This window comes from Homalodisca vitripennis, chromosome 4 (genome assembly GCF_021130785.1).
Source record: "Homalodisca vitripennis isolate AUS2020 chromosome 4, UT_GWSS_2.1, whole genome shotgun sequence".
Classification (NCBI taxonomy): domain Eukaryota; kingdom Metazoa; phylum Arthropoda; class Insecta; order Hemiptera; family Cicadellidae; genus Homalodisca; species Homalodisca vitripennis.
Genome location: NC_060210.1, coordinates 97612658 through 97628308, shown reverse-complemented (window position 1 = coordinate 97628308; position 15651 = coordinate 97612658). Strand labels below are relative to the sequence as shown.

At 31.5% G+C, this 15651-nt stretch overlaps 1 protein-coding gene across 1 annotated transcript; it reads right to left on the bottom strand.

The window, feature by feature from the left end:
* Positions 1-3290: 3290 nt before the first annotated feature.
* Positions 3291-6888, bottom strand: LOC124361477 (octopamine receptor beta-2R-like). The gene is made up of 3 exons (XM_046815526.1): positions 6260-6888; positions 5884-6173; positions 3291-3725 (listed from the first exon to the last, which is right to left on the bottom strand). The coding sequence occupies exons 1-3, from the start codon at positions 6791-6793 to the stop codon at positions 3599-3601; spliced, it is 951 nt and encodes a 316-aa protein (XP_046671482.1). The 5' UTR covers positions 6794-6888; the 3' UTR covers positions 3291-3598.
* Between the last annotated feature and the right edge of the window lie 8763 nt (positions 6889-15651).

Genomic DNA, 15651 nt, shown 5'->3' with positions numbered 1-15651 from the left:
AATGAAATTTTTAATCCTAGGCAATTTGGCTTCAGGAAAAATATCAACAGTAGACGCAGTAAACAATAATTTAACAATGTTGTTAGTGACTTGGAAATACAAAAACTTATGTATGAATTGCTTGGATAGGTACAGCGTATTTCTTAAAAGGGGAGTTGAACGCAAAAATCGGTAAAAAAATGTTTTTTCGCTTTTATTTTTTATTTTATTATTTGATTCTTTCTGAACAATTTACTGCAATCCTTACATAAAAATGGCTTTCCGTTGAGCTTCTATGATTTTTCAAATATAAGACTACATAACAAATTTCACATCAACTTTACCCTCCGCCTCCTAACACCTGGTGCAAATACAGGTTAGCAGAAGTAAATAAAGAAGAAATTACCTACAATCACAAACATTCTCTACCTCAAGCTGTATTGACAGCAATAAAACCTACATACAGAGATTTGTCAAGATTAGATCTACTAAAAAAATGTTTTCACGGTAAAACCCAGAACGTGAACGAATCTTTCAACAATGTAGTGTGGAACCGAATCCCAAAAAATGTGTTTGTTGGAAGAGAGACTCTTGTATTAGGTGTTCATGATGCTGTTCTAACATTCAATGAAGGTAACATTGGAAGGATCAAGGTTTTAAAGGAGTTAGGAATAAAAGACTGTGGCAAATACACCGTAAGCACATTGAAGAGCCTCGATGAAGTCAGGATGAGGAAGGCAGATCTGAAAGCAGAGTCAATGACTAAGGAAGCAAGAATAAAGAAAAGGAGACAGTTATTGGGTGAGGAAGAGGAAATGGATAGTAGCTACTGTCCTGGAGGCTTCTAAAGATAATATAAACTTATAATTATTTTGATTTTTTGTTTTCCGCTGTTTTTGAAAATTACCGGTTTTTAATATATATGTACCTTTTTCTCAGAAACTATAAATGCTACACACGCGATATCTAGGGGAGTTGAACGGATTTGCTGATATCGGATACACATTTTTGTAAATGGTGCAAATATTTTTCACTGTGCACACACAAGGGGAGTTGAACGGTCCATAAGGCCCAATGTTAAAATAAGGTAACTTTATGTACCTTTTTCTCAGAACTCATAACAGTTAGGAAGTTGAAATTTTTACACAAGGTGTAGGTTATAATATTGTATTTATACCTCTAAAATCTTTGTAAAATAATTGATACAACTAAAGAAAAAAAAATTTTATATTTGTGTTATTTTTTATTTTTATATTTTAAGATAAAATATTTTTCTAAATATTTATTTATTGATGAAATTTGATAAAACTAGAGCTACATACTTCTAAAAGGCTACTTTATAACCAGTAAAAATTTCATGTGTGTAGCATTTATAGTTTCTGAGAAAAAGGTACATATATATTAAAAACCGGTAATTTTCAAAAACAGCGGAAAACAAAAAATCAAAATAATTATAAGTTTATATTATCTTTAGAAGCCTCCAGGACAGTAGCTACTATCCATTTCCTCTTCCTCACCCAATAACTGTCTCCTTTTCTTTATTCTTGCTTCCTTAGTCATTGACTCTGCTTTCAGATCTGCCTTCCTCATCCTGACTTCATCGAGGCTCTTCAATGTGCTTACGGTGTATTTGCCACAGTCTTTTATTCCTAACTCCTTTAAAACCTTGATCCTTCCAATGTTACCTTCATTGAATGTTAGAACAGCATCATGAACACCTAATACAAGAGTCTCTCTTCCAACAAACACATTTTTTGGGATTCGGTTCCACACTACATTGTTGAAAGATTCGTTCACGTTCTGGGTTTTACCGTGAAAACATTTTTTTTAGTAGATCTAATCTTGACAAATCTCTGTATGTAGGTTTTATTGCTGTCAATACAGCTTGAGGTAGAGAATGTTTGTGATTGTAGGTAATTTCTTCTTTATTTACTTCTGCTAACCTGTATTTGCACCAGGTGTTAGGAGGCGGAGGGCAAAGTTGATGTGAAATTTGTTATGTAGTCTTATATTTGAAAAATCATAGAAGCTCAACGGAAAGCCATTTTTATGTAAGGATTGCAGTAAATTGTTCAGAAAGAATCAAATAATAAAATAAAAAATAAAAGCGAAAAAAACATTTTTTTACCGATTTTTGCGTTCAACTCCCCTTAAAAACCGAGATCAATGCATGCAGATTTCAAATGTAATTTCTAGTAAAGCAAAAACAGCCCACAGTGTCCTTCAAGGTCTATTCTTAGTCCTATTCTGTTTTCAGTTTACATCCGAAGGCTGATTCAGTATGCCAACGACATGTCTGTCAAAAGTAGTGCGCTTTGTTTCATGGCAAGAACTGTCATCAGTATGGAACTAGAGGCAGGGACAATATGACAATCCATAGCCATAGACTGACGGTACCACAACACTTATAGCATCAGGTCGATGTCACTTTCATAATGAGTTCATGATGATGAGCTAATGAATCTAAAAATACAAATACAAAATACCAAAAATTACAGAAATTAAAGGCTGGATCCAAAGACCGTGTGAACAAATGGAATGTAAGGCTGATTAATGTGTGAGAATATGTAGATTATTTGCCGTTGATGATATATTGACGACTGCTATACAATGTAATAAATTGTAAAGCACAATAGATTATTATATTTATTACATTAAAAAAGGTTATTTATATCAATATTAATGTTTTTTTATTTGATTTGTATTTATGCAACATTTTTCGTTTTCTTTTTGTAATTCAGTAGTAACCAACCAACTCTTGTTCGAGAATAAGCTGTTCCGTTGTGGGTGTGTGATTTAACGCATTATATTGAAAATAAATTACATTTTAACCACAGTAATCAAGCTGTTGTTATATTTGTGTAATTTCCTTAGATATGTTATGGATAGGAATTATTCTATACACATAGCGGAGATAATAAGTAATGGTTTAACAAAACTATTAAATCATCCGTGCCAGGAATAAGTATTTGAATATCTCTGATTCTCTGATCTATAAACTTTTATTTTTGTTCTATCCTAAAACAAATTTATTTATTGAAGTTTTTAAATTCCAAAGATTAACATCATTGCTTGTAATAAATGAATCAAAAACCCGGTTAGATAAGTTACTTAAGTTTAATCCAATAAGGTGTTTATAAATCGACTACATTAAAATAACTATTACTACCTTGTAAACATTAAATTGTTTGGATAGTACTTACATGAATGTTCTAAAATAATAATATATTCTTAATAAAATACATTATGTATTTTAAAGTATCATCACAAAATAATAACGTATATATGTAAATCAAATATTTGACAGGGACAGCATAAAATGTTGTACAGGTGTAAAAATATTTTAATAACAAAACAATTGAGAAAAAACTGGTGATATAAAGCGCAAAAACATAACTACCTAGCCTACTAAAGTGATATTTTTTCTTTGTCAACATTATTTGTGCAGCTATCTTAGTATATTACAGTACTTTAACAGCAATCTATTACCAATGCTGGTTAATACACGTGTATACATATCTTTATAAGTATAATGATAAATTCTATTTCGATCAAAACTGTGACATAATTATAACTCAATGTGTACATAAAGTGACAGTGATTGTTATTCTTAATATAGTTACAAATTATAAATATTGTAATATCGATACAGTGCTGGTAGTATCAGTGATGGGAGATATCCAACCCAGGCCATAAAATTGGTTGCTCGGGGCCAATCCGCATCTGTTACCTTATAGATGAATTGCCTGCAACAAACGGTACACAGATTATAACAGTAATAGACTACACATATTATCAGAGACAGGAGATATCCCTCCCAGATTATGAAGTTGGTGGCTCAAGGATAATCAGCATTTGTTTCCATATAGATGAACTAGCTACAACAATCAACATACAGACTATAGCAGCTATGGACTGCTGGTAGTATCATGACGGAAGATATCCCACCCACGTTATGAAGTTGGTGGCTCAAGGCTAATCGATATATGTTACCATATAGATGAACTAGCTGCAACAATCAACACACATTAGAGACTATAGACTGCTGGTAGTATCTTGACGGGAGATATCCCACCCATGTTATAAAGTTGGTGGCTCAAGGCTAAGCAACATATGTTACCATATAGATGAACTAGCTACAGCAATTGACACACAGACTGCAGCAGCTATGGACTGCTGGTAGTATCATGACAGGAGATATCCCACTCAGATTATGAAGTTGGTGGCTCAAGGGTAATCAGCATTTGTTTCCATATAGATGAACTGGCTGCAACAATCAACACACATTAGAGACTATAGACTGCTGGTATTATAAGTGACAGGGGATATCCAACCAAGTTATGAAGTTGGTGACTTGGGAACAATCTACGTCTGTCACCTTACAGATGAACTGCTTGCAACAGTCAAATAACATATTATAGTAGCACATTAAATAGTACAATGTTTTAAACAATACCTGCGAGACCTACAAATCTAATTAGAAATAACAATAAGTTTTTTGTCTTTGACGTGATTTGGGATTTTACGGTATATAATTTTATAAACCAAAAAAGGTTTTTATTAACGTTGAAACTATACACACAAATTAAGTAAAGCTTCAATGAGAATATATATATATATATATATATATATATATATATATATATATATATATATATATATATGTTTTAGTAATAGTAGGAGTTTTTTCTAGTCACCTGGACCTAACGATATATCCAATTTATAGTGTGGTACTGTTCATTACTTAAAGATATAATTTTCTACTTTTGACACATTTTATGATTTATATATTTTAAAACGGAAAATGTTCGGAATGAAACGGAAAAATACCTGCTATCCACGTTACATCTTATAAGAAATAGAACAGTAATTTTATTTTGATTCTAAATTTAGTTGAAGCAATACAGATTTTGATTATACCACGTTAAATACATTTATTGATTTCAGGAATATATCACAGTGTTTTTACCCTTTTGCAATAAAAACCAAGTATGTGTGTTTATTTTTACTACTTCAGCGTATATAACTTTAATGTAATAAAAAAAATCAGTAAGATTGTTATAGTACCTACTAGTATCAGAAAGTCATTCTAGATCTGATTTTTATTTGATCAAAACGTAACTACTTTTAGTCTTCGCAGTTGCCGTAACCGTTTCGTGTACATATTATACTGTAATTTCAATACAGTTTGAATTTAGTTTAGATGTAAGATAAAAAAGCTAATCAAAAATAAAAATATTCGTAAAATAATAATGATAAAAATAATCTTAAACAACCATAATAACTTTTAAAATAAAAAATAAATTCATAACTTTATCCCATAACCGACATACATATAGACTTTAGTTACAACGTAATAGTTATGCTACTGTATTATAACACTGAAAAATAGTTTTTTATTGCATTAATTTTAAATTATTTGATTATTCATAATAATAACATAGCCTACATGTTAATTGTGTAAGAATTTCTATTTTAAGGACCTTCATATTATTTTAATTTTACAGACAGTATAATATATACTCAGTTTCTCTCTTTATCCCAGGTTTTTATTAATCATAGTACTTCATTTATAAGTTCGTTTAATACAAACCCAATAAGAATATTTTAGTTGCAAATAATGAGCTAAAGTATTGTTGGAATGAGCCTAAACTTGGTATGTATGTTGTAAATATCTAGGCTAATTTAACTTTCCAGCTTTGAATGCAATTCGTTAAAATGTGGCTAGCATTACAAAAACCACTTTGAAAACCAATTTTCTGTTATTGATGTTATATAGAAAAACTGGTTTCTATAAATGTAGTTTTTATCATGTATTTCTAAAATAAACCATGTTATTATTTTACAGATGTTATAGAATCTGCCGTCTTATTCCAAGTGTGGCTTAAGGACTTAACTACTTACCAAGCATGTTGAGGGATCCAAAAGAGAGCTACGTTCCAGTAAACAGACCACAGTGTAATCGCGAGTCTGTGGTGTCTTCGCATCTCTCCAACTTTCCAGGGTACTCTGCAAGTTTTCTTGTTATCAACACAAGGGAGCTTCTCACCACTGGATACTGATAGTGTGGACAGAAGCACAGCACGTTCTTGGCGTTCCATAGTTTTAAACATTCTTGTGATAACAATTGCGATCAATGCTAATGGGGCCCAGAAGGTAATCACTGGAGAAACCAGAGCGTATGTCATGTTCGTCTAGGACAACATTTGATGCTTAAATAAGAATGTAGAAACGTACATTTAATTGTATTTGTTTATTTAAATTTCAATTCAATACTCACCTTGAATTTGCACTCCTTATCATTCCTCCATCTAATATGTTCTTCAGTGGTGTACCATTTAAAGTAGATAGGTGGTACAGTCACAAGAGCCGGCAAGATGTAAGAAACTCCCAACATAATTGTGACAGTACAAATGTTCATGACCCTCGAGTGTAACTCAGGTTGTGTGAGCACAATGAGACGATCAAGGAGACTGCAGAAGCATAGCAGTGCCAACAACATGGGTAAGTAGACATTGAGGGTGTGCCAAGTGTCGCATTCACGGAGTCCCCAGAAGTACTCTTCTTCTGGCCCCTTGTTGTACAAGTGGTCCACGTAGTCGATAATCGCATTGCAAGTTTGGAATATAAGAGCTACTGATAAGGACGTTATGAATACGTTCGTGCTCTTTGGAAGTTTAGATTTGGAGAACACACTGTAGATGTTATATATGTTCCCAAATATTCCAACAAATATTATTGCTGTCTGAAGAATTACTTTAATACCCCATTCAATTTCTTCTACAGGAACGCCAAGCTTTTTAAAAACATCCATTGCAAATGGTCTTATCTGACTTTATTCTTTAAGCAAAATCAATCAGAAACAACGTTTTAAAATAATTTTCTAAACCGTATTCCTCTTGATTCAGTCTTAATACTGTAATCCTGAAACATACAACATCATAATAAGCATAAAATAGGACATGTATCAATTCCAAAAGACACTGTATTACGTTAATCAGACAATAGCATTAGCAATGTCAAGTTGTAGATGTTTTGCCTTTTAACTATGCCTTAAAATCTCACAATAAATTGGAATAGCGAGTTACTTGAAATAAAACTTTACAGCTTCGTTTGACATTCATTATATTGGGCAGGATCAAAATTGGGTTAGTAATGATATTTTATGTGGGGAGTCTAGATATCGCTTAGAATGACTTTAACAAATGTGAGAATATATATTATCGCCAAGCGAAAAATTCGCAACTTACGAGATAGCTAGTCGAGCGTGGTTGGAATTTTTAGGGTTCGTAAGTTTATAAATCTTCTCTCGTAAGTAATATGTCATTTGTAACCCTCGGCATAACAAATAAGTTCACCAATCGAGTGAAAACTGTCCCTCTGATCATTAATTTGTATTCGGATTTCATGTTTGAATATAACAGGGTTAAAGTTAGATTCACAGAAAAGTTCCCACGTTGTCGAATTACAATTGTAAGGGGAACAATAAATTTTCATATTAGCTCACTCTCGCCCTGAGTTCTTCGAGTTGTGTCCCCGTCCAAGTTACGTCGGTAATCTGGAGGAAGGTACTATTCTTCTAAGCTGGCCGTAAATTATTCATAATTTGTCCAAAATTTCTGTATATTTTATTTATTATTATTTTTATTATTATATTTATCATTATTATATCATCATACTATTTCATTACCGGAACAGAGCGTTTCCCTTAAATGGTTCAGTAATGCTTTTAGTTACCGATCGGGATAAATTTCATGTGATCCATCAAGTTCATTGAGACGCTCGATGAAATAAAATGGGTCTCCACCCCCATCGACTCTAAAATTCCATTTACGAACTTGATTACAGATATGTGATATATCTGGATATCTAAGTTTCGATGTAGGCCTGCATATCGTGCTATCTGAAATTCGATCACAAGACTCATCACCTTTCAGGAATCGTGTTATTGGCATTCTGAACGAGTGCGGTGTTATTATGTCTTCTGTAGATGTCGAATCTATAGTGCTTTCAGATTTTTCCGCATTAAAAGGGTTACTTTTTCCTGTGCTATTCTTTCATATATTGCCTATAACCATCATTACGAGAGGCACTAATCGGTCCTAATGCTGAGGACGCTACATTGGTCACGAGGTGTTTTTGTTATGACAATATAAACGTGAGGGCAAAGTTTTCCAATTTCCTATTAGAAGATTTTTTTGGACATAAGAAAAGTCACAAATCGCTTTCGTAGATCACCCTCATTACTATCTGGGTTCAGATTACATTTTCTTAACTTTCTCTGTAGGTCATGTAATTTATAAATCCATCCCATTCGAGGGTCATTTTCCATAGAGGAGGGAGGCATAATTTGGGGATTAGGGATAGTTTTAGTAATAATTGTTAGTCCCATTGTAGTAGTAGTAGAGGCAGTGGTAGTAGAATTAGTGCTAATAATAGTAGTAGTAATCGGCGTGACTGATTTTGTGAATGTAGGGGGATTAATTTTTAGTTGTGTACTAACAGAAGTATGTGGTTTTATAACCCTAGCTGAAGTCTTGGTATTTGTAGTGGTATATTATCTCTGTTTGCGTCTCCTTTACACCTTTTCATCATTTTCGTTTAAGTCCATTAAGAATTAAATTTAAAAAAAGTAAAGCAAAAGGTTCAGTAAATACATCATTTTTTAATATTAAATTTGAAAAAGATTTGATATTTTAACAAATTTTAAATTACAGTTTCGTAAATTAAAGTCTATTTTAGTCCCAGTTATACGAGAGCTACCTTGCGATGTTATTTTGGGGCCAATCAAAAATATTCGCAACTTGCCGGATAACTAGTGGCTGGGTTAGAATTTTTAGGGTTGGAGAATTTTTTTTCACTGTTAATTATTGTTCTGAGTCAAATCAGATAGACCTGCGGAAGAAACCGATACTTCCATAAATATTAGGCTTACTACATCACGTCAACTGCAATAAAATGTTTGAAAAGAAGAGGATATACAATATAATATAGAAAATAATCTTGTTTAGTAAAATAAAAACTTTCCTTTTTAGGGGGTTTCGATTTTATAAAAAATTTTGATCTAGGAATTTCCACTATTTAACCAGTATACAGTAGTGTTAATTAATACGACAGTCAGTAATTAATTAATCAGTAAGTGGAGTTGTCTCCACTAATAACTTGGTCGGGGAAATCGTATACAATAATAGTTGTAAGGGCGTAGGTCGGAATGATTAATCTATTAAAACATGTTGGTTAGTAGAAACAAAATACACAATTAGAGCAAAATTAGAAATAGTAGTAAGGTAACTATTGCAAACAACAGCAATATTAAGATTTGCATATTAAAGAGTGAATTTGTTGCATTAGTTTGTAGGTTTTAGAACTTTTTTATATTTTATTGACCTAACATTCATTTCTGTATTTGACTTGTCTTAAAATATTTAATTTATAGCGTTTTAACTGTTTTTGTCACCTTTGTTTGAGTTTGTGTCTTGTAATGTATGTTACTGTTATTTAGTTGATAAGTAGTTACTAGGCATATACCATTTGACGCAAGTTATTCTGAAAACAGTTATGTACTAAGAAAAGCTTAAGAAATAAATTCATTTTTATTTATTTATTTTTATTATTCACATAACACCAATAGTAGATATGCATTCTTATAGATTAAATATTGGCCATGCGCCAGTGTCACAGTGCAACTAATATTTACATAAAGCAAGCACCAAATTGTTACTTTAAAAAGAATAACTTTAAGATATGGAAAAGCTGGACAATTTATAATTGGCAAGTAGGCGAAATTGTTTTTATTTTGTATACAAACTCTAAAATAATACTAATAGTAAAATACTAAACTCTTTGAATGACTCTAAAATATAATATCTAAATATAGTAATATAAGTCTTTACGAATTAGGCCTATATGTTAAGCAAATATTTTTTGAAAAGGACACTTTTAATCACTTATCAAAGAACATGCAGGTTCACTTTGCTATATACAAGCTAAGACAATGATTAATGCTTTATACCAGGCACTGAAAAGTACTAAGCAAAATTGCCATCAATATCAAAGGTCTATCAGTATAAAAGTATTCAACACTTACAACATCTGCACGGCACATAAAAAAAAGCTAAAGTACCGTTAAGTAAAAGTTGTTGAAAGGGAATATCAGGACATTCATCGCGAAAAAAGGATTATGAGTCCTGAAATGTATGAAGAAGAAAAATAAGGATAATTATTTAAAAAATATAAAAATTTACAAAAAGTTTAAAAACAAAAATGCTTTATAATGCTTTTGGGGATCCAGATTAGCAAAGAAAAATTTATAATAATCAGACAACTAATATTGAATGAGTATAAAATTTACTTTGTCAGGAAGTAGTTGGCGGGAAGAAAGTATTTGTAAAGGGAAGTTGTAAGGATAGGACGCCAGTACAATCGCCGGAAAGAAAACAGAGGTAGGCGAGTCCTGAATGTTGTTTTTTCGGCATAGAAAAGGCAGGAAAGTGATACTCGTAAACGGAAACTCGTTAAGCATGAGGTGCTAGAACAATCAACAGAAAAAATAAGTTTGCGAGTCCTGAAAAATTGAGAAGGCAACATTTGAACTCAGATTATTTAAGAATTCATCGAGGTGATAAAAAATTTGATAACTTTTAGTTCCAAATTTAAGTTGAATTAGAAAACAATAATTGGAGTAAATTAAGTCTTAAGTTTCGTTGAGAAATTAGGTTTATAATAATTATAATTAGATGTATTGTTTCACTTAAATAGCAAATACAATATTAAGAGTATATTTAAAAGCAAGTACTTCCTTAAATTACTATTAAAATATTCAGAATATGTTAGAAATAAATTAACTCTCTTCAATGTAAAATAAAATACAAAAGTATGTTTCAAATAAAAATTGGAATAATTATAGGTGCTTAAAATAAATATTTCGACATTGGGTCGCGACGTTTGTTCACCGAGAGTAGTGACGTAGCAGCAGTTGTCTGTTTGAACAGCGAGTGCAGTCATCGGCCTGGTCCGTTTGCAGTTAATCTCTAGACTCGTTTATAGTTTCGTACACAGCGGGGAAACGGCGAATTCCGCGCGGGCACAGAATTGTCAGTAGTTAGTGTTGGTGACTCATGGTCGTTAAAAATTATAATTTCGGTACTTTTAATTCAGATCACTATAACAGTCATGTCGTAATATTATCATGATTAACAAAAACATACTTTATGTTATAATCTTCTAATCTCACTAATACATATTTAATTTCGTATGTTAAGAAAAGGTAACATGTAACAATATATATATATATATATAACAAAAAATATCACCCCGCCGGGACTCGAACCCGTATCTGTCACTTGCCGGGTGAATATGCTACCATTACACCACAGAGCCCTTAATTTGTACGATTCAAGTATATTGTATAAAGATATATATATATATATATATATATATATATATATATATATATATATATATATATATATACTAAACGCCTTTCTTTCACCTATATTTTCCATTCATATTTCCATAATTTAACTTTGTAAGCCAAGTTCCTTGAAGCCATAATATCCACCACCTATAATATGCAGTTAACGGAAAACAATTTTTTTAACTATAGAAAGAAATTTTTTTGTTACGTCTAGATATCCTGCATATAACATCTATTTTTATTGAATTAATTCTGTTATATAATTATTTATTTGATTTTATTATTTAATATTTGGAGACAAAGAGTCAATGAGGTGTATTTTAATGTACATTGTCATTTATTAACTGATTTACTTGGAGTCATTAAGAGTATTTTTATCCAACCAGAGACCACAAAACTGTTATAAAGGAGTCCTCCTAATATTTCTACATATACTTTGAATTTTTTCAAAAAGTTAACTAAACTATAGTATACAATATAAACGCTGATCTAGCAAGATTATCATAATTAGTCAATGGGTCATGTCTTGTTATGAGTAATGAAATGAGCAAGAAGAGGACATTAACAGGAGTGCTCCTACCTACAAAGTGTGACCATTGGGACTTCCCCGTATAAAACCGATTTCAACGGAATGAGAAGTTTTATAGAGCAAAACTTGGAAACAACACTTAAGTCAGCAGCAAGCACTTTGGTTAGTTCCACACACCGCACACGCCCCGTGCTTTTCCATTACCTTTCTAGCGTGGTAACGAGAATGTGGCATTCCCTTACATCTAACTTCCAATACTATACTGTAACGTAACATTTACAGTGCTATCTTCTTCCATCCAATCGTGAAAAATATAAATTTCCATACAATGAAGAAAACGTAATGGAACTAAAAGGATGGAAGGAAGCTAAATGTTTTAATCAATATATTGACAATAAATGTTTATTTAATCCTTTTAATATGATACTTAGAAATATATCTAGGAAATTAGTATTGAACCACTTCAATTGCTTTTGCTAATATCATGTAAGAAAACTAAATGTTTTTCAACCCTTTTAACATGATACTAGGAAAGTAGCATATATTTCTAATCGTGAATACATAGAACCGCTTCAACTACCTTTGTTGTAGACAAGAACAGTCAGTGACAGACGGAAAGAAAGAAGTTTCAGATTATGCATTTCAACAGTATCAGTATTTTGGTATAAGATAATATCAATAGTCTATATCAACAAAAGAGTTATTTTTACTTTGTAGTAGAACTAAGTTATACTAAATTACCCCGGAAATACCAGTTTTTAGTCGCTCATTAAATAGTGCAATTTAATATTAACCATTAAAACTAAGTTTTATATTATTGGATGATTATATCTTCAGGCGAATTGGCATAGCTCAATCTATGTTGAATTCTATGTTAATACTACACAAGTCATACTATGCATTTATAATTGGGATCCACGTCCCCTTGAGTAAGCAAAGAAACGCTTGTAACATCGTTATTCAAGATTACTTTTTTAGAGATGTATATGATATAACAAAGATCATTCACAGTTTTACGTATTTCCTCATTAATGTGCCTGTGGAGTACATATTAGGACCTGTACTATTCCCACACGTATTACACGTAGTAACATCATTAAAATTTATATTTTTGGATGAAAAATATGATTCATATTAATTTTTTTTTTCGTCGATATAGGCTGAACAAACGAATCACACATAAATACTTCATTATTTTCTTTATATTTGTCACTGTACATTTCGCCAATTATACATTGGTTCTGTCTCTCTTTCTCCTTTTCTCTCCCAAATGTGTCTCTTTTTTCTCTCTATCTATCTTCTCACTCTGCCCGACATAATTGTTCCGTTGTTGTTAACATATAATTTCGATATTATAACTGTTAATCCTTTACATCACATACCTTACCTGAAGGCTATTTTTCCAAGGTTAATGTTGCTCTGTGTTATAATATATAAACTGTGTTATAACTGAATATAAACGATACATAAAACATTATTTAATTTCAACTTATATTAAAAAAGAAGCACTATACCAAAAGAGGACTCTTCATGGAAACTTATTTATTTATCGATATCATTATTGCTGTTGATACAGGTTTACAAGTTATAGCTAACGTCGTTTGTATTACTATTGCATGTATTTCACATGCACTCTAACATATTGTTTCCTCACTCATTCTTTACTTGCCCTTGCATACTTATATTTTATAATTACCAACTTACTATCACAGTGACGTCCCATGTACTCGCCCCTTCCATCAATAGACGCCCAAATTAAGCTTTAAACTGAATTAAATTGTCTCTTTGTTTTAAAAACATCACCTAAATGGATATCGAAGGCATAAATGCCACATACAACCCATGAGCACGCGTTCTTTAGTGGCCTTTCCGGGTCAGTTTTCTATCGAGATAAATCTCCAGGATTTCTTTTGGAATATGTTCTTTACAAAAGAAAATCTTTACTTATAACTGATTGTCTTCAAATTTATTTCTGAAAATTGTCCTTAGCTTAAATAAAACCCAATGTAAGGTGTTGTCTCTAACACATCAGTAGGCAATTGATAAGTTCTTTCATATATATATATATATATATATATATATATATATATATATATATATATATACAAAAAACAATACGGGGATAATAATTAACCCCTGTGTGGACACCGTATGACATTTTAACATTACCTGAAAGGGTGTTATTAATCTACACACGATGTTCTCTATTTGCTAGATACGAAACGAGCCATTAATGTGGCACCACACGCCTCTATTTGGTGCACCAGTGTTTCATGATGCACACAGTCAAAGGCTTTAGAGTGATTGTCAATTGCATCAATAGTTGATTTGTTTTCCTGAATCCCAATTGCTCCGGATTCAGATTTTGAAATCTGCCAAAAAATCAATTGGTCATGGAAGTGAAATTTATTTAAATATCTTACTGATAACCAGTAGAATTGAGTAGTCAATTTTTTAATGAATAAGATGCTTTAGAATGAGACTAACTTTTCCTTTTTTGAATAAAACTAAACAAATATTTTTCTCGGGAGGAATATTAGCTTAGTAAATTGTCTCAACTGATACTTGTACAAATGTTCAGGAACATTATACAGATTAGTAATAAATGTCGCAAGGTGTTTTAGATGTAAGACTCCGAATAACACGAGCCATCTCATTGCTGTCAACAAGAACTAAAGACATTGATGAATCGGGACTGTCCCCTTCCTGTTGTAATAATGTCCCACTGACAAAGGAATAGGCTTAAGCTACCGATGAGAAATACTTATTGGATTCCTCCACTACTATGGATTGATCTACACTCAACTCATCAACGATTTAATTGTGATTAGAATACTATTCTGGATTCTATTTAAAGAGCTGTTGATAGACCATGTTGTTTTAGATAAATTTTCATTATTTTTAATCAATTAGTAATATCATAAAATTTAGCAACTTTAAAATTTTTTTCGATAAACAGTATGGTAATTTTTATAAGCACTTTCAAACTCCTCATTTTTAGTTTTTATAAAAATTTAAATTAGGGTTTGACTTTATGTCCAGATTTTAAAATGTGCAAAATTGTGATCCAAATGGTGTTTGATGAATTTTCTTTTACTTTGAAATTTCTGAACGGACACGATATATTAATGTAATAGTTGAAACAGTTTAAAAGCAATACACGAATCTTAGTTTTCATATTGTATGTTTTTGGTAAGTCCTTCAATATTTGTATTTAACCCATCAAATTTTGAATTTAAAAGGATAAGATTCTGGCATCCATTAATTTCTGGATTTAATTAATCTGGCACGAACACTGCGGTTTTTAGGATATAGGTGATGACTGTGTTGATGACCGCACTTGGTGTAGAGCCGTTATAGAGGGGTAAACTCTAGTTGGTAAGTTCACAGAAAAGTTTTTGCCGAAAGATGGAGGAATTTCTGTGAACTTAAATGTCAATATTAAACTCTTCTAGTAGTAGAGATGTGTTTATTAGAAAAAAATAATGTTACAGATGTTCAAATTATAAAAAAGGATTTGGTAAAAATTTTATTTTCAATTTATTTAAATGAAATGTTTTCCGCCTTATACTCATGATCAGAAAATATTTATTCATTCGGATTTAGTTCCTTCCATAGGAGCGTAAATTAGTCTAGTTTAAAGCGGTTAATTTCAGCAGTTTCAATATTTTTATGAACCATTTGGTTTCTTTGAATACGAATGACTCAATTTTTCGTGAATGAAAAT

What these genes read in the sequence shown, in the direction of transcription:
- LOC124361477 (XM_046815526.1), bottom strand. Translation starts at nt 6,793, where the DNA reads ATGGATGTTTTTAAAAAGCTTGGCGTTCCTGTAGAAGAAATTGAATGG. An exon ending in ATAAGGAGTGCAAATTCAAG is followed by an intron (nt 6,174 to 6,259) that starts GTGAGTATTGAA and finishes ATGTTGTCCTAG; the next exon opens with ACGAACATGACATACGCTCT. An exon ending in TGGATCCCTCAACATGCTTG is followed by an intron (nt 3,726 to 5,883) that starts GTAAGTAGTTAA and finishes CGTTTGTTGCAG; the next exon opens with GCAATTCATCTATAAGGTAA.